Raw genomic sequence first — 26,131 nt, 5'->3', positions numbered from 1 at the left:
ACCTTGAGGAGGGACGAGGGGGGTAATACAGGGGCTGGTAAGAGCACCGGATAGAGAGTAGGGGACGCGAAAAGTTGGGGGTGGTTTGGCAAAGATTCAAACAGTGATTGCAAGGACCTGTCTCAGCAGAGCGCGTCCGGAATATTTCTCCTTACTTTTCTCTGTGTCTGTACCTTTGTTCTTCTTTGCCAACTTCTCTCTATCTACCTTTCGCCCCTTCTCAAACCCTCCGGTACACCCCGACTATCCCCTAACCAAGGGTGCGCTCTCCTTTTCCCCTTGCGCAGAGCCGTGCCGTCCAGCCTTGCGCTCTCCTCGTTTTTTACAATCTATTCTCACTGGAGAAGGACTCGAGAGCGTATTGACAGAGAGACGGTGATATATTCGGTGACGATTTATATCGCGGAAAAAACGCGAGCGCGGCGATATTCTCATATATTAGGATCCCGCGCGAAAAAGTTCGACGAACACCCCCTCCGCCTGTATCGACGCGGTTTTTTAAGAAATTGGCGATAAGCGATGCGGCTCGAGGATTTACGAGGAATCGCTTTCGATAATGGAGGCGGACGTTTTTTTCGCAGAACGATTTCGTTTAGAAATAACACTCGGGAAAGGAAATAAACGATTTGCTTATACTAATTTCAACAGGCAAGCAGCTTAACCCTACCGTTTCAGATTTCTCCACGGTGGAGCAGGAGAATTCGCGTCGAAAGCGGAAGAAGATTTTTCGGTCTCGCTTGATAGAAGTGTTGAGCAACGTTTCCATAGCTCGATTCGAGTGCGCCACGAACCCGAGTTATTCACATTCGAAAAGGTATGTGTGTATACGTATGTACCTACATATTGCACGCGCCGCGTTGTAAATTCCCGCATAGCCTGCGGAGAGGAAAACGTAAAAAGATTAAGCAGTCTGCGTGACACAGCGTTCGCGGGTTCGGCGTTGCAGCTAGTCGCTATCACTTTACCGTGTCGCGGTTATATTTATTTCGAAGTTTCCCATCTGCCCGTGGTAGACCCTGACAAATGGTGATATCTTTAGTGCGCATTATTTCGCACTTTACAGGACTGATAACAGCGACTTAACGCTATAAATTCTATTCTCCTTGCAATTGCGTGGCCACGGAATGGGGGCCACGGTGACGACGAGGGAAACCTTTGCGCAGGGATATACGGACACCGCTTAGGTGAATTTATCAGGTTTCTTATTCTACAGTTTCCCTGATACAGAATACAATTCGACGGCGGTGTTTCAGGGATATCTTTCGAGAAAGCCAAAGGAATGAACCGGTGATTCCACCCCGCGCTGCAAAAACACCGATGAGTATTGTACTGTGCGCCCCGCGAGAAAAGACTCGGCACCAGGGGACTACAGTTCTGGCTACGCCTAATCCCCACCCTGACGATCAACTGATCAGGCTGGGTGAACGTCTGGTGCCAAATCCTTTTTGATTCGAATACTACTGAATTGCGAATCAATTCACAGTATGTTCTGATTAATTCACTCATGTTCTACAACGATTTCTGAAATATTTTGATCAGCGAGATCCGAATGGAAACAAAGGAAACGTTACAGGACAATCGACGGGGTCATCTTTTTTAGAGCCGACCGAAGGAATACTCGAAATTTACTTCTCCGGTACTGGTTCAATGTAAGACGAGGATAAAAAGTAATGACGGGGGGTACGAAAAAGAAAGATTGCGCGGAGAAAGGAAGAGGGAGACAGAGAGAGACAGAGAGAGAGAGAGAGAGAGAGAGAGAGAGAGAGAGAGCGTGAAAGGATCATTGGGCGTGTCCAGACAGATCGAATCGAGAACCCGCTACTTTATTAAGGCGGCGAGGTCAATGCTGGAACACCAGCCACGATAAAGACGGGACATTCCATTTCCTACTCGAACTTAAAGTTGTATGACGCGAGACTGAACGAAACTTTCACGTGCTGGCCCACGACATTTCTACGAACTTTCATATAGTGCTCATCGCGATTCTCCTGTAAACGTTACTCCATTTAAACTCGTGCTACAATTCAAACAGAAGGGATTTCTTGGGCTTATGTACAGTCGATGCAGAAAGTATTTGAACACTATATTTCGCATTCTCGACAAATTTTGGACATTTAAACAGCAATAATTTTAAATAATTTTGGATCTTCTAATTTCTTATTAAAAATGTTGCACGACACGAAGCGTGTACGAAAATGTGAAAAACAATTTTTGCGATCAGACTCGGCCAGAGATTAGCAGATTTATTCTCCATCGAGCAGCTAAAGAAAAACGGGAGAAAAGAACGCCGGGCAATATCCACGTGGTGGAGGGATTTCGGTTCACAGGCTCCAATTTTAGCCGGTCGATCGCTTTATAATTCACAATAACGAGACAAGGAGTTCCACGCGCGCGACAAAATCGATGGAGAAAAATGTTAAGGTCGAGGGGACATGGAAAATGTGAAATCCGCGGAGTTTCGACGCGCGATTTATACTTGCGTGCGGTGATTTCGTGACAAGAGTTTTGCGATTTCTGAATATGTAGTGGGTCTGCGCTATCTGCTCGCGATGCTAATCAAACACCGCGATCTACGTAATTTGTTTAGGATCGGTGATAAATCTTCGCGCGAACTGGCAGCTTATCTCGAGTTCGGCTAATTCAGTCAAATTTGTATGACTCTATTTCTGCGTACCTCAGGCAGATTAGCTCGAGCGATCTTATGACACCGAAGCACAGATTCAGGAAACGCTAACTTTTTTCTAACTATACTACAAGTATACTACAACTATACTATTCAAACTATACTACAAGAGACGCGAGTAAAAATGATGAAACCGATTAAGAATATGTGTGTTCTTAACACATTGCTGACCGGTCACGAGTGTGCTCGTGTTTTCATGTTCGAGCGTTGCCCACACAAAGAAGCTGTGAACAAGCTTGATAGCAATACATATAGGTGTTTTTAAGAGCATTTTAGGTATTCATAGTTATTATAGTGTAAGCTAAAATTGTTAAAATACAATGCTTTGATCTTGTATTCAAATGAAGAACAGTTCGTCACTGCACAGACTGGTTGGTTTTAACTCTAAATCGCCAGTCAGCAAACTGTTAAACAACTTTATTGAAACGTCCGTACACTTGAATGTCTCTTTTCATACTCGCGTACTCGTACAATTGCCGGTGTAATGCGTACATAATTTAGTTAGGTGTCGCTAATGGTTATTAGGCGGCACCTGCCGCGATTCCTATTCTTCTCTTTCTCTCTCACACTTACTCACTCACTCATATACATATGTATACAGTATACACTCAGTAAAATAAGTCTCCGTACACCCTTTAAAACAGAATAACTTTTTTATAATTGTACCAAACGATCTGATTATTTGTAACCAATTAGAAGCATTGGTTTACTAGATGATGTGCAAAAAAGATTTTCCAATAATTAAAATTGATCAGGTAACATGCAAAAATAAAAAAAGCATATATTAAAATCTTTTTATTTGGGTCCCCAATGAAAATTTAAAATGTATGTTTTGTAGATCTATGTTTGTTATACACATGCTGAAAATTTCATCGAAGTCGGTTGACGCAGGATAAAACGACACGCATCGAAAGACGTACGATTCTGTGGATTTTAAGCAGAGACTGATCAAAAGTCGTGTAAAACTACGATTTCCACCTATTTTAACTTTTAACCGCTTGTTTTCAGCAGGTGTGTAACTACTATAGATCTACAAAACATATATTTTAAATTTTTATTGAAGGCTCAAATAAAAAAGTTTTAAAAAGTGCCTTTTTTTTATTTTTGCATGCAACCCTGTAAATTGTAATTTTTAGAAAATATTTTTGGCACATCATTCAGTAAACCAATGCTTCTAATTGCTTACTAGATATCAGGTCATTTGGTATAATTATAAAAAAGTTATTCTGTTTTAAAGGGTGTACGGAGACTTATTTTACTGAGTGTATGAGTGTACATACTGCTACACGGTTACCATATATGCAAATAAGGCATCAAACAGCAAATCTTGGTTACTGAAACTGTCATTAGCCACCGACACGTGTTGGGACGTATTAAATTAATGGAACACATTTTCCCGGGGAGATCATCGATCATTTCGACAAATAGATTAAAGTAACATCGACAGCGAGAGTATTAGACGCATTCACTTACGACGGCGCGCTCGACAACAATTTATTAAGACAGCTCATGCGGACGTTCGAAATAAAGAATTAACACTTTTTGCTACAACGATTAGATCCTGTCATGAATAATTTGTGAAAATTTCGAAACTCGCTATCTCGGGTCGTGAATCGGTATAACAATAAATTGTCCCTTCCGTGGACCGACTAAAGTGAAAAAGAACAGGGTACCACAATAATTAGCTGCTGATACGAAAATTGTCGGCCGTGTCACAAATATCACGAAAGTCTGAAATTCGTTTCAAAAGCACCGGCCAACGTAGAACCCAGGGGACCACCTGCTAAAGGAAACCTGATTTACTACCTCTGCCCCCAGAAAACTCATTTTCTTCCCTTTCGGCCGACCCTTTTAATGCTTCGGGGCCATAAACTAGTGTCGAAGAACCTTCTACGCTCGCGGAGAAAGCGGGAATATTTGGAAACGAAGATATGATACACAATGTTAGCAGACTTGCACACTAAAAAGACGAATGCAAAGATTTGTGTAGCCAATGTAAATTAACTTGAAGTACAAACTCTATTTACAAAGTGATTTATAAAAATTATTCGGTGATGACGTGTATGATTAGGTTGGATGGAAAGTTCTGTCGTATTTTAAATAAGTAGCTGATTTTAGTTGTAAATGAAAACACATGTTGCTAGTGAGTCAACAAGTTGGCAACAAGTTGTTACAAGTAATGAAAATAATATCATTGAATAATAGTAAATATAATTAAAAAATACGACAGAACTTTCCCTCGAACCTAACACGTTGCAGCTAACGTATTACAATGCAGGTTAATAAATTTGGTTACCTAACAGCGTTCTAGGAATAGGGAAGCAAATTTACAGTTTCCCATAATTTCCCAGCTAAATTGTGTCACGGAGTTGGGCCATCAATGGGAGCCGAAATTGAAGGGACTACTTTATGACTCTACCGTGTACCTCTTCTACCAAGAACACTCCAAACAAGTATGCCGGGAGCGTAAATGAAGAAATAAAATGTGATGAATGCGCGAGTAGCGGGGACCGTTAGGAACAACAAACACCTCCACGAAGAAGGCGCGAGGAAGTCGCACGTTTCAAGTGAAATTAATAAAACGGCTGGCTTCCGGAAGAACACGCCCGTTGGGCGCCAGGAAGCCGTGACACGGCCCTGTCGGCCCACGTGGTGCACGCACGGCCATTCATACACGTGTATGCCAATACGGTGAATTGTTGTTCCTCTTTTTTCTCGTGGTGTATTTTGGGAATTTTTTCACAAATTAAATTGTATAGCTTCATGAATTAATATTCGTACACACTTTATAATAGAATAACGTTTTTAAGTTATTGCTTTGTTATATTAATATAAACATTTTTACGAACAGGCCTGTCATAATGAAAGTTGATCGTTACTGGCAATGAGGCGCTTAATAGCTCAAAATTTGTGAATGCAATCATACTACAATCAGATAATTACAATCATACTATGTACACATGCTACCAAAGGTATAAATATGTAAATAGAAAACGATCAAACGTCGACCGGACAAGGATAACCATTTTCACAGGAAGTTGCTTCCGAGTCTTCAAATAGGGCAGACGCGATCCAAATAATTTATTATTCTATTTATTTCTGAAACAACGTGACCGGATGGTACGAGATATGACATAGATTTTTGTCTTCTATACGAGAACATTGATTGGCCGTTCAATTTTTTCGAACTTACTAGTTTTTAATTACGAAATTTGTCTACAAATGAAAATGTGTAGCACGTAACTGCGCTGGAAAACATCTGTTCCGTTCTGCAGAGTGTGAAACACGTAATATACCTTAACAAAGAACAGAAAACTCTTCGAAGAAACCGAGCGCAACGGAATTTTTGTATGCGCCGCGCGGCGATCAATAGATCGAGCTTCCTATTATGCAGAAAATACGTTCTACTTTCGCGAAGGATTTACGAGAGCAACAATTACACGAACGATCCCTACGGCCTTGAAGGGACCTATGAAAGCGAGCACTGTATTTCCTAGTCGAATCAAATCCCTTTGCCAGAAGAAAGGAAAGTTCAACACCTGGTGCCTTGCTCGGCTTGCTTGACCCAACTTAACCTGATTCAAATCTTTCATTGAGATCCGCATCTTTTCACAAAAGAAAGCGTTTCGCGGAGAGGCCCTTTGCAACGGAAAAAGCCTCAACGCCGACAGCTGCCTCCGGTGGCCATATTGTGAAAGCGGAGAAGGTTGTCCGAAAACGCACTTACCCTGCCCTAATTGACCACTGTCGATCACACCAACCGCTCGAGGTGTTCTCGTGCCGAGATCGAAATCAAGAACCACCGGCAAACAATTATCCTTGGCAAATGTTCGTCGTTTTTAAATGCACTTGTTCTCGCGCGGTGTAATTGCGTCGATTACAGTCGTCGACAATGTCTTTGCGGCTCATTTTTTTCTTTATTTCAAACATCTCGACGGATGCACCGGTGTATCCACAATAAAAAATAAGGTCATAGGGAGTTAGGACTATTATTACTGAAATAAGAACAGTAACTTGTCCCAGTTCTCAGAATCACCTTGTATACAACAAAACAAAATTATGCCATAATCAAATGATAAATATAAGCCTCGGAAAATTTATCATCTACCAATTCCATGAAAAATACGGGGAACAGTTCATCAGCATTTTAAAGGAGTTTTTGATTAGTAAACATACGTCTAAAGCAAATCATTTAATATGCACACATGACAGACAGTCGGTGTGAATAAATTTGTGAAGAACTGCTTCCAGCCATTTAGCAATTTTCAATATTCTTGAAGCGGACTGGTAATGAAGCGTAATTAGCAATAATGCTAATAATAGCAAACGTGCTAAATTTAGATTAGATTTAGGTTAGATATGGAACTGAAGCAAATCGGTAACAAAATCAAGTTCTTCCTCTTTGATTGAAAAATACAAGTACGAAAGTAATAACAAATGTTCAAGTAAAAATATTAATAAAGCTTCATGGATAGAGAAAAATGAAATAACATTTACAGCTGCAGTACCGTTTCATACACCAAGGTCGAGCGCCTCTGTATGTTATTAAAACAGTCATTGTGCAAAGTCAATAAGTCAGGGTTTAAAAAACATTAGCGAAAAAATATGCGGCCTTGGATAGCAATTTATGACCGACAGTTTCGCACAATTGCTCGTGGCAGTGTAAATCGTAAAAACAATTCGAATCTCTCTTTTAGAAATATAAAAACACAATTAATGTTTGTAACTATTTTATACGCGCGAGGCATCATTAAATCTCCGGTCATTATCATATACTGTGAATTATCGATCGATCGCGTTCACGGTATCATTACGTATAGATTTTCATTATTGATTTAACATTTCACAAGATCTTGATTTATCAATCGATCAGCAGACGTCACGCGCGGATAAGATAACGTTCCAAATCCTCTTCTCGAATGATTAAATCATTGCTCGAAGACAATTCACGATACCTTATCATAAATCACCGTGTGGCGAGGTTATCTGACAATGACACCGTTGGCTTGTCCATTTCTGGATAAACTTTTACTCGGTTCCAACTGAATTCTTGCAAAGGAAAGCCCGCGGAATAGTTGAACTGTACTCCATGTTTAATTAGCGCAAACAATTCATTTAGAAGCAGAATAAATATTGAAACACTGAAATGATTAATGTCAACGTAAGATCACATGAATAAATATATCTGTTTAGTCGAGTGGAGCGAAAAGCGTTAAAATTTTCAAGTTAAATTAGTTTGTTCAGTTTTTTTACAGCGATTATCGACGAGAAATTAATGTGATTAGTACTATTGATTGGGGTAAATCATTTTAAAGATGCGTGAGAGCTGTATTCTACAATTCGTACACATATTTTATGAGAGGTTAATTAATATTTAGTTTAGTTAGTACTTAATTTCAGCAGGTAGATATAGAATAAAAATACTGTTGGATCATATTTTTAGATTATTAAAATAATTCCGAAAAGATATAAATGTTTTATTCATGCAATCGCACTTACCGAATGATTTTTCTTGTATTATTGGGATGTAGCCTCTTGGCCATTTCGGGGTCGACCTCCGTCAACTTCTTGTAAAGATCCTCGTTGCTCTGCTCGGCAGTCCGATCCCATTCGATTTTCACTCTTTTATTGTTCCCGCCATCGCACGTCTCTTCAGTGCACAGACTATCCGTCGAATCGTCAACTGTTTCCGGATCGTCCATCAGAATATTCCACAGAAGAGCCTCAATGTAATAATTGGTCCCGCCGACAATGATCGGAAGCTTTTTCCTGGCCAGAAGGTCGTCTATCTAAATTGGTCAAAGCAGATGGACATTCGAGGGAGGCTCAACACGACGCACAGGAACGAAGATCGCTATTAAAGACCGTGTCTAATTATTAATTTCATGGTCTTGCGGGTGGAATCTTGCTGCTTCGTTCTAGGAATTAATTTTACGAAGGCAATCGATTCGGAGCAAACGAAATCATGTCTGTGGCAACGGACCACAAGCGAGACGTAAGCGCGGTCATCTGATAAACAACCATAAGCACTATTAAACAAAAACCATAGGTAACACACAAACACACAGGTTATTTCTTATTCTTCGATTGGGGAACGTTAGTATGCAACTACGATTACCAAGACATTTTAACTTTCCTTTATACGGTGTTAAGTTAGATGCTTGATTTTGTACAATTGAAAATATTTCATAGCGGTAAACACAAGACTGGGTAAAATGTGAAAGGAGGAAAAATTACAATGGGTAGGGTCATATCCCGGAATTGCGTCACTGTAAAGTCAGGAATCAGAGGGTCTACGACGTCTAGCATGTGATGCGGCGCCATTTTCCTTTCTTCTCTCGTTACTTTGGCTGTGACGATGTCGAGGCTCTTGTACAGCTGCGACAAAGAAACAGAAAATTACAATGTAATAATTTAGGAAAAAAATAGTACATTAAAAATCAATAAAATCACACCGAACGAACCCTATCCTTGTATACTAACTGTACCATGAATCACTGCATAAGAAGCTGACATCCGAACGTTATTTAATAATGTAATGTGCATCTGGTTTCTTCGAACCACTTTTTCGTCCCTCGACATTCATTCATGATTGAATTTATGATAATTATTTTCTCCGTTGCGTAATTCCGCGTGCCATTAATACAGAATGATTGACAACGTATTACAGATGCGCCTAAAATTGCAGCCGGACATTTGCCAAACGATAGCACGGCAAAACATAACGATCGCCGATCAATAAGTTTCTTCTGGTCCAGGTAATCGTTCGCAGCCACGCATATTCAGTTATGCGAATGCGTCGCATTTCGGCAACGTAAGAAATCGTCTGTTCGTTCTCGCTGATCGTGGAATGAAGCCGAAGATGTAGAAAGTTGGATCAGGAAATATCAAACGGTCGGTGCCGTGCTAGTTATCAGCGTTGTCAAGCCCCCATTCTGTCAAGTCGTTTCAGTCTAACCCTTGATAAGTGTCACTGCCAGTCGAGGAAGTCAACGAAAGGAAATCGCAGGAAGTGGTTAACATGCTGATTTTTCTTATCTTTCGATGAGAAGACTTTTGACATCCTCGTGGCCAGTGGCGATCGCTTTCTACAATATTTCTATGACTCTCGTACACAAAACACCGGCAGCAAAATAGGTAAACTCGTTTCTGCGTGAAACGCTGAATATTTTCGATGATATAATCGGCGCAATGCAATTCTCATTCCATTTCAATGACTACTATCAGCGGCATAGTTCCAGATATTACATAAGACATGCAACGGGAAAATATCCAGGCGAATGGTGAACTTTAATCACCAAATTTTGGGGATTACGAAGAATTTTAATTAACGTTAAGAACTACGTTACTTAATGGCTTATTGCATCAAGACATTAACGGAAGAACTTAATATGAATCTTAAATTGGTGAAAGAAGCAATTAATTGGATGCTTAAATTATCTTAAAGTATCCTGTATCTCGAATACACAAATTTCCTCCAGCTACATTGATCACTTTCACAGTTAACAAAGTTGACCACACGCAATAATTAGTCTTCAGACACGAGCGGCATTATTTATTCACGAAACAAGACAGGTGGCAACACTGACGAAGTCGAGCGCAGTATAATATTTATTTTTGCACGTAATATTTCATTACAGATATTATAAATCAACCTTGATACGTATTTATTTTAAAAATATTTGTTTCTTTGGCCGACTATTTTCTGACGGACAATCTCAGTGCATCGCGAAAATCTTGCACTTTATATTACCGATGTTCCGTTAAGTTACGCTATCACTGAACTAACAAACAGGTTTTCAGCGTTACGGTTCGCGCTGAAGTAACTTGAATGGCCACGTCTTCAACCTTAATTAACCTTTTTTATCAACGTCTCGCTGAACGATTCGCTTCACAACCCCTTTGAACAGAAACACGAAGAAAAGTTTCATTCAAAGGCCACCGACGCCAGGATAAAAATTTCAATGGTTATCAACATTCAAAGAATCGTAATTTTTATATTCTTTCCAGTCTGTTTTTCTTAAGCAGCGATCAGTTTAGTGAAAAAAAGTCTTTTAAATCAGACAATATATGTATATTTATCATTATTACGTGATAGTCAAAATCAAGGTCAACCTAGTGACCTATGATATCGTGAACTTCACGTGACTTCAAATAAGAAATTAAGTCACAGCGATAATATTTATAAATTAGTGAAAAAAGAGATATTACAATAAATGGTCGAAACGGTGCCGATTCGGCACGAATAAATAAACGATTCTTCGGACGTTGATTTATGAATCGAAAGTTATGATTCTGAGGGGTCTTACTAACTGATACGGAACGAGATGTCGAACGAACGAGATAATAAAGTATGTCGTAAAAATTTCAAATGTAAAAATGCATTCTGTAAAAAACACAAAATAAATAACAAAAATGTCTATGTATTTTTAATCACAAAGGAATTTTTATCTGCAATTAATTTCTCCATCCGCACTTCATAAAAATATGCATTCGCGTGGACTATCTTCGCGTTCAAGATCACACGAAGGTCTCGATACGACAGGTCGTTGAATTGGTCTTGATATTCACTATCACTCCATGATGATAAAAATACAGAGTCCCGTGTGAAAAAAACATCGATGAAATTTATTTCTCATATTTGCCCCCTGGAATCGAATCTGATATTTTTATAAAAATGAAAGCATAAAAGTGATACATATTTAACTTCAATTTCAGCAGCTGTTAGTATACAAGTTCTTGCACAGGTATGTCTCTAAAAGAAAAATTTTGCATACAGACACGCAACCTACTTAATCTATGAGAAATTAAAATGTCACTGCGACACGTTACTTCCGCCGAGATAACATTTATAGAAAAATACCATAACGTCGATTTACCACTCTAAAGGACATATCTAATAAGGTTCTCGAAGGTGCGCGTGCAATTGGAAAACCGAAACGACGAAGAACGCGGCGATTTAAAAGCGCGAAACACTAAAAAGCGAAACAAAGTGACGTTGCAACGTATGTAGCAAAGTAAGATCTCCGGGATTCTCGGACACATTGTAAACATTTTCGTATTTAGAAACACAGCTGATGGACGGATATACAAGGAACTCTTTCCGCCAGTAGTTTATTTACACTTTTGGATGCTGCTTCGGCCACAAACGTAATGATAAATCAAACGAAGAAAGAAAGTGGATGAGTTCAAGTAGCACGTGGAGCAAGTATGTATCAGCAAAGTTCAAGGAGAAAGATCGAAACGCGGTCGTTACATTTCAATAACGAATTTGTAATTGCGATATAGATCGCGATGTCGCAACCAATCGCACGGTCGTTTTTTTCGCATGGCGTTTAATCAACGGTTATTAATCGCCTAATTATGATCGTAAAACGCGCATCGAACTTCTTCGATAGGCGCCGTTATCAATTTGTAAACTTGTTAACGATCGACGGTTGAAACCAGATTGTCGTACGTCATACGGTATCAGAAACACCCCGAAGAATAAGATCATTCGAATTTTTTCTGGAAGAGAACGTTTAGAAACATTTGCATTGATGAGTAGACAGCGGATTTTATGAATTTATGACAAAAATGAATAGGTGCAATTTAAGACAGTGAAAATATTAGAAGAATTTAAAAATGCTGTTATATTATATTCAACCTATTAAATACGTTGTTGGATATTTCGTATATTTTCTTCCTGCAAGAATGTATCAACGCAGTACGAAACTGCGGAGGCTCGGAAGTAGGAAAGACTATGTACTTTGTTGCAAAGCGTCCACTGATATTCGGCCAACGGCTCTTGTGTATTCATTCGTGTTGAACGACTCGCAGAGTAAAGGCGTCCTTTGGCCGCGCATCTCTTTTAAAGTAAAGTGAACTTTGTATGTATAGTAAAAGTTGTAATTATTTATAAATCTAGGACCATAAATTCAATACATATTAATAAAGAAAATGAATTTATATTTCGCTTCAGTTTGTTGCAATTTACACATAGGTAGAAAACTTTCATTTTGCATAAAGATTTCGCTGACAGCTCTGGACAACTCTAAATGGCGAATTTCGTATGATTTGGGATCCTGTCGATCTAGACGTTCGGCGTTCACCACCGGCGAATATTATATAATTTCCAGACAAAAAATGTCGGAGATACATGATTAATGGCATAACGACCCAGATGTCGAAATCTACATCTCACTCAGCGATACGGGCCGAAAGCATCGCTCTTCTTTCACTCGTTCATCATTCTGCAGGAGATTCGTCAACGAGGCGATTCTGCGGAGATGGCCCGGTAGATCTCGCGCGCCGGATCCGTTCTCTAGAAATCCAGACGGACCCAAATCGAGTGACCACAAATAAACGAGAGGACCAGGCTCGATTGGGTTCCTAGACTTCAAGGTCCCCTGGTTAGGTGGCAAACCAGGAGAGGACGCACTAACAGTCAAAACATCGCTGCTGCTCTACCAAATCATAGCTGACTGTTTATTTCATTCATAGACGCGATTAATGTGATTAATAGACAGCGGATGTTTATGCAAAATAAACATTTTTTATCTGATTTGCAACAAACTGGAGTGAAATAGCAATTTATTTTCTTTCTAAATATGTTTAATAGGTTGAAAGGAATATAACAGTATTTTTAAATTCCTCTAATGTTTTCACTGTTTGAAATTACATCTACTCAGTTCTATCTAGTGATTAATAGTAAAATTGAGTATATGAAATTCAAAGTTGTTGAAAAATTATAAAAACTGAACTCCTCAAATGACCGTTTTTAAAATTTGTATATTTTAGTGTTTATTTTATCCTTTGAATATTCATCCCCAAAATGTCAAGACATTCAAAGAGTATGAATTTATACTTCTAAATAAAAGAAACTATATTTTTATACTGTCAAATTGGCTATTATCTTTATTCTACATTAAAAAGTATAAGTTGTTTTAAAAACCGGTCATTTGACCGGTCGCGGTAGGAATAGGTATACATGAAGTGTCGGTAGGTCTAGTGTTAAGATCATTACAGATAGATAAAAATAAAAATCCGCAGTCTAGTGATTAATAACAATTATTAGTGACTTGATAATGATAAGTTTTTTGTCGTCCCGTGGCGCAAAGAATAGGGGGTACTTTATGGGAAATGGTCGGCCAAGAGAAACCGAGAAATCTGCTGTGCTGTAACAGTGCTCCCCGTGCCTACTAGAAGGAAGTTCATGCGTTCGCAAGCATCCTGCGTCATGATTTATTGATATCGCTTAAGAGGTATCGCGAGCCGAGACCTCCCACCGATATAGACCGTAATTATCGGAGTTACCGGCAAATCGTGAAGCAATTACGGTGGATGCGTCGATTGAAATTTTATCGCGTGCACACAGCTAACCGATCCGCGGCAATGTCTACAATCACCTAGCCCGGGATGCAGTCACGCCTGAAATTGATTGGGAATTTGCGTAACGATGGAAGACGCCGTAACGCCTCTCTCATTGAATCAAATTTATCGGAACCGAGTAATTGAGACGCGTTTATGTAATTAAAAGCTGACCACGCTTCTTCCCGGCCGAACTTTCCACTTTTCGAACCGAGGCTGACCAGGTTTATCACAGTCCTTTTCTATCTGAATTATTCTTTTCAAAAGACATATTGAAATTTCATATTCGATCTCCAAACTAAGAAATCTGAGATTAATAAACAAGTAAGACAAAATATTATAACTGTGACCACTTTAAAGCAGACCAGAAGTGATTCGAACCGTTCCGTGTCTCCATCAAGTGACGCAATGGGTCGCCCATATAAAATCGAAGAAAGGCAAGATTTGAAAGTTAAATCGCGCTTTAACAAAGATACTTTATATCGTAAATCGGTCGCTAAAGTGTTCCCACATTTCCATGATACCGACTGAAGGTTGACGATAACATAGTTTGGTGATAAGTAATGGCTCCTTAGCCATTGAATTGCTCGTACTTAATCGATAATTAAAACGAAGAAATTTCAATAGACCGCGAAACAACAAGAGCGAACAATCCAGCGAACAATCGCGAAGTTAAATAACCTATCACGACTGTTCACTAACTTTACGAAAAGAACCGTCTGTGAAATAGCGCGGATTATTATTCATGAACACTACATCCGGATCGCGCACATTATATTCACTAATTTGCATTATCTTCGAAAGACACGCGTCAATGAAGCCGCTTAATTTAAATAGCCGATTTGAACGTAAAAGCCAGCCTGCGGGAATTCAGCTTGGAATATTTATTTCTATTTTCAGCCGATAGCGCGTGACTAATGTCCTCAATATTAATTGAAGAAATTCATAAATCTATAAAACAAAAGTCAAGAATAACTTTTCGCGAAAAACTGAAAGGAAGTATTCGTTTGATCTCGACGCTCGAGGTGTGAATGGATTAAAATATGTATGCACCGAGTTCTTATGGTAGACAGAAGAATCCCTTATAAGGGCTGCGTGCTACTTGGCCAAGTTCGAGAAGGGTCAATAAATCAGCAAAGGAAAGAAGGGTCCACATAGAATACTTGATCAGTAGAAAACACGGGGGCACATAATGGCACGTGTACAGACTTGAGCAGCGGTGGCATTAGAATTATTTAGGCGAACCGGGGGACCAAAATCGCTTGTGATTGTGAGCTACGAATTATTCAGGACATCCGAAGGATATGCCTGGCTGGTAGGATGTTGCGATATCATTCGCGGCTTCCTAGAAGAACTGGGTCGAACGCACCGTTACCCTTGGTGTTTTAATATTCATCAAACACGACTACCTAGAGATCAAAGAACCTTACCGATCGCCTCGGCCATCTTCTCTCTAGGCGGGAACAAATTCCGAAAGTTCGTTTCCAATTCGAAGGAATTTTTATGAGAGATCTTTTTGCCGGATACTTGTCGCAGATTAGCTCATGATAGGGTCGACATTATGCCGGATACCGAGAAACAGCGGTCAAGTGAAAACAGAAAATGTCTGTAAACTATCGGCCAATCGAGTTTCTACTTGAAGATGCATTTTACTGTTGTCCGTAATTCTTTTCAGAATACATACATATCATTCATTGTAGCGTGACGCTATCGGTTGAAAATATGGAACTGGAAGTTCGTCATTAACATTATTTTAAACTATGTATCTTCCGCAGGAACGTCAAGATACGTGCATTTGTTGTACATACGTTGCTTACGAAAAAACGGTACGTTGATTTACAAGAACGACTTGTCCACATTGTAATGGTTCGGTTAAAGGCATATACTTCTTATTAACAACCCGCAATAATGAAATATTTATTAAAATTACAGTAGATGTTCACCTTCAATTGGACATGACTTTAGCGCTACATTATCATAACAGTGCAACTAGAAATATGAACTGGAACTGTATTAAAAGTCGGATTAACATGAACCCTTAATCGAATCACGGACTTTGCCGTGTTTCATTATTTTCTGAACACGCTCGACAAAGGAAATTCGCCGACAACCATATTACTCAACTTCAGGCGACCAAGCGAGGTACAAAATTAATTATACCAGATCAATACCCAACGTTAATCTGTGGCAAAACCACGGACTACCTCGCCGTCATGCCGGCACTCTAACTGCGAGATCTCTAATGCTACGTTCCCTCGCCCACTTCGACTTTCCCGACATCCTCCACGAATTAATTAGTTATTCAATGGAACGATTTCCAAACGCGATTGTCCCGGTGTCACAAATCAAACTCGTAATCCTCGAGGCAACGCACAGTCGTCGATCGACCTAGATGGCCGAACATTTTTTAGTATAATAATAAACCTTCGGTACAGAAATGAGTCGATAATTATACAGGCTATAATAAGGCCACAAATATTTGCCGTGATTAGAAGACAACCTTTATTGTGCATCAAATCCGCAGTCTACTGATGAAGTTCTCGTTTTAACGTCAATAACGGTGACGGTTCCGGAACTTTCGAGCTTATCCAGTCTCGAGATGGTCTCGAGTGTCTCAAAGACCCATCACTACCGAAAGCACGCGGCATACAGACGACTCTGTTTGTCCCTGCAAATTCCGCAACGCACCATCTACATTGTTGCGGGACCGCTGCCATTTTGCTGCAATGGGACATACCGTGGTAGTCAAAATTCCATGAACGGCTTGCTCCCGTGACACCAGACTGCACTGCGCAATGTCTAGGGTCTTACACACCCATTTATAGTCGCCGTGGATATTTACGGACGTTTTGAGGGTCTATTCGTGTGACCTATCAATATCTGTGTATTTTCCTATTTTAAGGGGGGTGTCTCGTTTCCAGGATTGCTAATTTCTCGATAATGCTAGATAAAATTAATTTGCATTATTCAGCAGCATGTGGCTGTCGCAGCTTTATGGAAATAGTTCTGAATAATGCAAATTACCTTTAAATATTCTCCTTTTTAATGTTTAGTGAAATGCCCAGCAGGTTTTTGGGGACAATCTTATCTAAAGATTGATATCGACTACTGAATTTATCTCCTCGCAGATGATCGGCATCACCCCGAATAATGAGATGTGTGCCCGGTGTCACGGAAGATCGGAAGACAACGAGGGGTTCGTCTTGTTTGACCTAAGCGTCCGAGTATCCGCTGATAATCCGCAGGCTGAGCCGGCGCGGATAGGGAGGACCGGTTTTTGTTAAACTTGATAAAAGGATGACGTGAGAAACTCTAATGCCCGATACGTGGGGATATGATTCCGTTCGAGTGGGTGAAGGGGAAACAGGTGATCGGTGAAAGGAGTAGGGAGAATAATGGTGGACCATGGGATGGAACGAGAGATAGAGCGAGAGAGGCGATTATGCCGGACCGCCTCGAGGAGAGAGCGGAGAGACGAGATCGTTTGTATGCGCCATTCCTCCTCCCTGGACCAGTTTTCGTGCAGGTACCTCAAACTTATACGACCCTGGCGGAATACTTCAAGGGTCTCGATCTGCTTCCTACAAGATCGGGCTTGTGTTCTTCGTTGTCATACCGTAGATTAATCTGCCGCGGTGCTCTTACCTTTCGCTATAGCTATTCCAATGGACTCATCCCCCTTATCCCTCCCGGGCCTCGTTACAACGACGCACAGTGAACGGAATGCTCGGTCTAGATGGACAAAAACGAAAAGTCCCGTCGATTACAAAAAGTTGCACGGTGGGAATAATGGCCGATCTAGAAAATGAATTTCGTTGAAACAGTTTATCAGTGGAAATAGCCAATATCCACGAAATAACAGAAAACTGAATAAACTTATAAATATGTATTCTCGCGTGTCAACGAGAACAGCTACAGCCCGGTAAGGTTTCCCACTTGAAAATGGAAATTATGTGTCATTGTGGATGGCCACTTAACGTGCAAGAGTAACAGGAGAACCAGCAAGTCCCGTACTTAATTTTGCGCACTTGGAGGAGGCACGTACTTGCATGCCAGACGGCCATTGCCATCGCAAATTCCTGCTAATCATCGTAAATGTTTAACGAGGTATTAGATACAGGCAGACTGCTAAAAACCCTTTCATGCTCAGGTTATTATATACGTCCATTTACCCTCGAGTCTTCTTGTCTTTGTTTTGTACTCTAGTCTCCAGTACTGAAATATATATTAAAACCGTTCATCCGAGATTTTACGTAATGCCGAGTACACGAGAGCCATTACCTGCTGGTCCTCGTAGTTCTGGTATCGCTCTAATCAATTAATAATCGTGGACATTGTAATAAACTGCGGTTTCGTCGGATGACTAATATTTTCTTGAACTTTTGAAAACCACAGTTTCACGGGATTAATGTAGTAAACAAAGCGTTATTAGCGAGCATGTAGAATGGTGTGAACGCAAAATGGCTCGTCAAGTTCAACACGAACGTCTTCCCATAGCCGTTGCTGCCGCGATTGGAATGACCACCTATTAGCATCGTGAATTCCTTCTAATTATCGTAAACGTTAAGTGGATCTTAGAATCTACGGTGCATACTGAAGACCTTAATGGGACCAGTTTCGCGATTTCTTTCACGATACGTCGGGCTCGCGACAACTCGCGCTCGTCTCGTAATTCTACTCGAATTAACACTATATCTGCGAAATTTTGCGACAACAGAGAGACCCTTGTGCTTTTAGACTCATTAGTTCACCCGGGACCTTTAAGAGCAGACGTTTCACCGAGCAACATCATTTTCATATTTTATGCGCTCACGTTGAAATCTTTAGTACGCATTCTTTTCCTCTGTGGTTTCGCTTAATCGCCGTCAACGAAACAGAACGCGAGCATTGCACGTTCGCTAGAATAATGGCGGACCGTTTCGTATTTTCACTTAATCGCTTCAGTATTTTAGCTATCATTCTTGTAATTGATAAATATTCCAGCGGCTTCGAACTTCCATGCTACTTTTTAATAAATACAAACAAGTGAAAACTACATATTAATTTTTTGTTAAAACATTTTGGCGCCTCCCAGGTTGGAGAAACCGCTGAAATATTCTGAAATAATTCGTTCTGAATTTCCGAACATTTTCGAATAAGGTTTTACGATTCCTGGGACAACACGATTTACGAAAACTTGTTTCTGTCTCGCGACTGAGCACGGTCCCTAAACATGATCAATTTATAGTGAATCAATACTCGCGTGACACTTCTTACAATCTTGATGCAGTTCTCGGCACTGCTGCACCCGGATGGCACGATTGACGTAGCACAGGAAAATCGTCGCGTACGATTGCACAATTTCCTCGGAATCGAGGTGTGTTGCTCTTTACAATGCAAAATACTTTTACGATCGCGTCAGTTTGAATGTTAAAAAGTGTGGAAGCACTCTCGGTAGTACAATGTTTCGAAAAACTTGTTCTCGTCTGACAGAGCTGTTAATACACCGCACCGGTAGGAAATTCCATCGCGCGTACATATTTTCCTTGGAACGCAGACGTTTCACGAGATTGGACGGGATCCCTTTGTTTATTTCCCCGCCGTACACTCGGATCGCAAATATGAAATAAACGTTGAAGATCTGTGGTAATAGTAGTACGCACGGAGAGCAGGGTTTCACAATAATTGACTCATCGGCTCACTGTGCGATAGAGGGTGTCCTGTTATTTACCAGGTTCCTTAAAAGGAGTCACTCGGAAGCATGAAAAACGAAGAGAACACAGTGTTATGTAGATGACGTTAAAATGAATACATAGTAAGATAATCATCAGAAAAACCGAATAACATTAACTTATGGTAAGTCTGAGAAACGATCATTATTCCCCTCCAGTTTCCGCTTAATCTATGCGTGATTAGATTTGATTAAAATCAACCGATTTTATTGTCTGAATCATAAATGATTTCCTCGACACGCTATGAATTTATACACTTTTCAAGAGAACGATTTCCTCGTCGTTTGGATTTCCTGGTGCGTGTTTTTCAAGAAGGTATTTTCTGGGTCACCTTATAGATGTTCCCCAATAGACCTTTCTCGCGGCCGCAATAAAAATTTAAAAACTTTAACATGGTTCCTCGACAAATGAGGAATTCTCCAATGGATACTCTGGTGTACCATAATGGTGTCCAAGGATCTGGTTTCTGGTTTAACACCTGGTCATTGTATTTAATTAACCGGAACATTATCGTGCGCTAGCCCATACCGCGTCGCACAGTAATGCCGCGTGTGTTTGCGTTTATCTGCTCGGCAGGCATCGAGTGAAACTATTTTTGGTTGAATCGAGTAAAGTCCAATTAACGATAACGCGTCCTCTAAATACAGGGATCATGAGCACTGCTCTATCTCGGCGTCTCTATAAGGACATGCGTGCAAGAACACCGAGATACGGTCCGATAACAGAATCCGGCGTGGTGCTCGCCGTGTGTAAAATTGATTGGCCAGATGGATAAAGCATTGAGGTATCCGTGAAACATTAGAACCTTTGCCATCTCTCGACGATGATCGATGCGTTCCGGTAAATGGTAGAGGCGGCTAGATCGACCGGCGAAAAAAGGTAATACTACAGCGTCAGACTTCGAAAACGTGTGCTAACAATTTTTGAGATCATTGGCAATCGAGCCAATTAAAACTCTCTAATCTGATCGCGGAAGTTCTTTAGGATGATGCAGCGCGAACCGCAATTACAGATAAGATCGAATCAACTTTGTTGCAATAATATTGACGTGATTCGCTCGAATCAAACTGAAAAACCTAGTAGATTTATTTCGCGAATCCCTTATCCGCCATTCTCTTTTATGTGCGCTCGTTTATGAACTCGGGGAAAGAATCGACCAGAAATGGATACGCAGGTCTAAAATGTAGATCGACTGATAGGGATGCTACTTTGCTGTTGATCAAATACTTCAAAGTTTAACAGATCCTTTGTAAATTGTGGACGATGGAATGAACGTTCCGTTATGAATTGATATATCAATCAAAAGTAACAGGTGAACCTATATGTAAATCCCGTCGAGATTTTTTACATACAAAAAAAGTCACTACCGCATTCCGATGCAATGATAAAAATGAAGGACGTGAAAGATCAAGGTAAGGCGCTCCAATAAGTCGCCGTTACTGTTAAGAACGATTGGCCATTATCGACTTCGCAGGATTTTGAGAACATTTTAGTTTTAACTTTGTTGAACGCATTCATTTCTACGGTTCCTATAGACCAGGCATGTCAAACACGCGGCCCGTCGACAAATAATCTGCGGCTCGACCAAAAACTTTGAAACTGTTGATGACGATTTACAGGCTAAACTAATTCTTCTAGCCATACAGAGAAATTGAAGTCGTTTGGTCCATTCATAAAAAAGTTATTCTCATATAATGTATGTGTGATCAGTTTTGCTAACTGTGTATAGTGCAAACCACTATTTTCAACGTTAAAAAATAATAAAACTGCAGAACGGTCAAGATGAACAGACCAACGTGTACAATTAATTTCAAAATTAATTACAGTTCAACAAATTTAACCAAATTCTGAAAATTTGATTACTGAAACACATTGCCAAGTTTCTTCGAAACAAAAATGAAATAGTTATATTCAAATAAAGTAACCTTGAAAAGAAACAACATTCGTACGTATGTTATTTTGTATGTGTAACAGCAACGTTAATAAAAAAATGTGTTTCCTTTTTATTTCGAGTCTGGTTTAATTAATTTACAATACTTAACGAGGCCCTTGGCGGTTAACGAGTTTGACAAGCCTGCTATAGACTATGAAAGTGTACACGCATAAAAATGTCGCATTAGATATGATCAATATTATTACGTGGCAAACCAAACATAAATTACAGTTATTAATATGTTAGGAATGAAATGTTTTCTGGGAAAACTTCCATGGAGGAATGCGAACTCGTATAAAATTATGTAAGAACATAATGTTCTCTATATTATATATCATCCTTCGTCGACCAGGATGAACCGTGAGTTACACAATTCCTACTATGAGCGAGCAGTCAAGTGCATTAATCATAAAGGTATAATAAACTCTTCTCGAGAAACATCAACTAGGAAAACGCGCGATCCAGACGCCGTTCGTCTGAAACCGGGGAAAAACGTGTGAGGAAGACATTTTGTCAAAAAAATTTCAAGTTATCTTCTCATCGTATTCCTAACATCCTTAGACTTACAAAAACTTTCATCAAAGTGACGTGAAGCTGGATTTAGGAATAGGATCATTCGAGACGTACAAACGTAATAAGAGAATTTAGGCCAACGGGTCTTAAGACTGTAGAGGTAATTACATTGTTAAGAAAGAGTGATGGACTGTAATGATTGATCTTCAGCTATGCATGTGTAATAACAGGTGTCTATCAGAATTAAGGCGTATTAATCCAACGAAAAGTACATATTAGATCAGCTTACGTTACAAACTGACAGCAGCGTACTCTTAACTTAAATTCTGGAATTTTAATAAAACACGTGTTGCCATGCGTCTACTCGACCATGAAACATACACTTCCGTTATCGATATTTGAACATTTTTCTATACTATGATGTAGAACGCGGGATTCCCGAGCAAATCCAGTGAAATTATGCAACATCATTCATGTAGCAGGAAAGCAGCAACTGATGCTGGGGACTAGGAAAAAAGAGAATTGAAATCAGACGACGTCAGCCCTTCAATTGAAAAGCTGCGGGTCATTTTAAGCCGGCTGGACTATTCCCGGATTAAATTGAACGAAACGTTAGAAGATGGCTTCCCATGCTCGTATTAAAGCCCCGAATAATCATGTAATTCGATTGCGGGTCAATTGTAGCCTTTGTTATGCAATGCCCCCGGGAAAAATATTTATTTTTTTCTGTGAAACACGTTTGTAACTCGAGAAAAAACTGCGTAAAGTAGGCAGACTACTTTTTAAACGTGACGGCAATTTCGCGGACTACTTTATAAAGGAAACAGCATTACGATTTCAATCATGTGGACCGATCGAAACAAGAAAAAAAAAAGTTTTGCGGTCAACTTTCGTGCGAAAAGTATGTTTCAATATTATTTTTATCTGGCGCGCTATCTGTCGCGGAACACCGTGCCTAAAAAGTACACGCGAACATACTTTAAAGTGTTTGCATAACGTCAGCGGTGGAACGCCCAACGAAAAAACGTAATTTTCACGGAGATATCAGGTGAGCGCACCATAACAATCTAGTAAAACGTTGTGCCGCGAGTTTCCTCAAGGGCCACGTTGACAAAGAAGCCTCGTAAATTTCGCGTCATCGCCTCGTGGATTTAAAACCGGTTGGTCAAGTGGCTTGTACAGACGTGACCAGCTGTAATTCACGATTTTTACCGCAATTTTCATACATATCGTTCGCAACAGCGACGAGGCACGATCCACGAAGCACCGACGTATGTATCTGCAGCACGAATCCCCAATTACACATGAATCATTGACCGATCAATTCCGAGGCGATTTTAATGAATCGATTTGTTTAAAAACTGCATCGGGAATGCTACAATGTTCGCCGCAAGAAGAAACTCCGCCATTAACGATACCATAAAACGGTACTTTATAACTGGATTCTCGTTATTTATGTAAACCTGCGCTTTTTCGGACACGCCGAACAAAATCCTTATTTTCGCATCGTTAGCTTCGATGCATTGAATATACACCAAAGAGAGAATAAAAATTTCTAAGTCTATTGAAAGTATGTTTTAAATAAATGAAATGCTCGAAATCTTTTTTCGGACACGCAGAACAAAATCATTAGCTTCGATCATTAGAATAAAAATGTCTAAGTCTATTGAGAGCATGTTTTAAATAAATGAAATGCGTGAACCGATAAGAGGACTCGGAGCAATGGATATCGATTCGAGTGAAATGCTCGAAGTCCTTGGGTGTCTAAAGTTAGAAAATTTGATTCGCAGCTTTACGATATACGAGGAATTCTGCTTCCCGTAACACGAGGCGCCATTCTCACGGACAACAGCGGAAGTTTTTCATGCGCGGCACGCAATCGTTTCTCTGGTTGAAACGGCCAAAACTATTTTGAATTCAAGGACCGCGGTGCGTTGCCGTCCGCGGGTTACCGCTGTGATAAATTATCAACAAACAATGTATCATCGAGCACCAGAAAAACCTGTCCGAAAATTCTTTGACCTGGACGGTTGACAGTTTTCGAGCGAAGATTGTGATCCGTCGACGGCCGACCGGATTTATTTTACTGTCACCCGAGGTATGAACGGAAGTGTTAGAATACTATTTTATATTGGGTCGAATACAGCAAAAATGTATGCAGTACACGATTGTCTGACTGAACGAGAGCAAAATTGTGCCAATTGTGCATCGAGCAGATTGATTTTGACCCGCATTGCTCACGACCCACAGCGAGACAGATGACTATCCCACGGGTCTGTAGAATCTTGAATTACATCATACCTTCTGTTCAGTTATAATTCGTTACGATGCAGCTCAAGCAAGATAGAAAAATAATAATAATTTAGTAATCATTTGCCAGCTAGTTCTACAACATGAAATTCCTCTGCGTAAAAAGTGGATAGAATTTCTCGATAGACCGCGAACAGCTCAGCGGATAATGCAACGGGAGCATGTAAAACGGAAGAGTATTGCTGCAATTGCATCAACCTTAGAAAAACTAAACCTCGAGACTAGGCAACTTATCTGCGTGCATAACCATTTATATTTCCTACGGTCTCCTTGGGAAACGATATCTTTATTAAAGTAAAAACGATTCTTCGATATTAACCCTGCAGATACAGGCGACGGTAAATATTCTTCTAAACATTCTGGAACCAAATATTATCACTAGACAATTTTATTTAGACTAGATAATTTTCAAAAAATGCTGGAATGTAAAATTCGATAGAATTTGATACGATTTTTATTTATTCCAGATTTACAGAGGCCACTACCACTACAACAAAATTTTATTTAATTCCACTTAAAATTTACCTACAAAAACTGAGAATTGCATAAACATCATATTTTTCTTATTGTAAAAGATATATAGTGTCCAATATATTTTTTTGTGAGATGAATTGTTTAGAATGTTCACCTTGAAAATATACTTCAAGGTTATCGAAAGCAACTGCACATTTTTCTCCTTTTCTGCATCATTGACTTAAATAGAGGAAGAGAAAACTGATAGTTTGTTGATACGTTTATAAGTCCGCAATCTTTCCAGCGGCTCAGTTCCGTCGGTTTTGCATATCGTCAGCAACTGCGCAGAGTTTCACACTAAATTGTTATGATCGGGATCCGTTTAGTTCGCCGGAGGAAAGTAAACATTCTATGTAGACACCACATATTTGCAACAAGAGAAGGCATCTGTTACTAAGCTCGGCCATTGAGAGCTAGTGCACGGATTTACCCTCTCCACGTGTAGAACACACGAGCCGACATCCACCTCTCTTCGCCTATCGGTCATATTCCCCTCATGGCTTCATCGTCCGATGACTATGGTTGCCAATCAGTTCGCGCACGCTATTCGCCAGGAGTGGGGGTATAGTGTGTATTCCGAAAATGTCGGGTTCAACTGTAGACAGTTAAAATTAATGTACTTCAATATTTACATAGAAATCGATACGTCAATATCGCTTGTCAGCCTTTCAACGTCCAGAAAATAAAGAGATCAGCAAAATTATTGCTTATTATTAGACTGCGGTTGGTTATGCAATTTATGTAAACGAATTTTAAGAAAGTGCGACCAAATAAAATCTTATTTTCAGTGGTAGCAGGCTTTATAGATCTGAAATAAATAAAGAGTGTAAGGTGAAGTGCCCCAAGTCTGGACAGTCCAAAAGTGTTACCTAAATCTGGACAATTGAATTTTCATAGTAAAATCAATAATTAAGAGATTAAATAACTATATTATATATTCTGAGGCCTTAGCTACAAGTAGGTGTGAATATTATTTCATTATGACATCAATTGAAATTTAAAAATAAATTCAAAGTTCATCTGAAAACAGTATACAAAATAGTCTATTTACATGCGAATCATGTGCATTTATAGTTCGAACTTTTGTTAGAAAAAAAGATATAATTTAAGCCCTCAGAC

At 39.8% G+C, this 26,131-nt stretch overlaps 1 protein-coding gene across 1 annotated transcript in view; it reads right to left on the bottom strand.

Annotated features, from left to right (window-relative positions):
• The window catches only part of LOC143214593 (tRNA dimethylallyltransferase), a 96,684-nt gene that overhangs the window by 64,532 nt on the left and 6,021 nt on the right, over positions 1-26,131 (bottom strand). Inside the window, exons 2-3 of the mRNA XM_076435825.1 lie at positions 8,921-9,061; positions 8,183-8,472 (exon numbers count right to left, since the gene is read on the bottom strand). Of these exons, the coding sequence (XP_076291940.1) occupies positions 8,183-8,472; positions 8,921-9,061 (431 nt within the window). The remainder of the gene's footprint in view (positions 1-8,182; positions 8,473-8,920; positions 9,062-26,131) is intronic.

This window comes from Lasioglossum baleicum, chromosome 12, assembly GCF_051020765.1.
Source record: "Lasioglossum baleicum chromosome 12, iyLasBale1, whole genome shotgun sequence".
In the NCBI taxonomy this organism is placed as follows: Eukaryota; Metazoa; Arthropoda; class Insecta; order Hymenoptera; family Halictidae; genus Lasioglossum; species Lasioglossum baleicum.
Note: the sequence above shows the minus strand (reverse complement) of the source record. Positions and strands in the feature narration are given on the sequence as shown.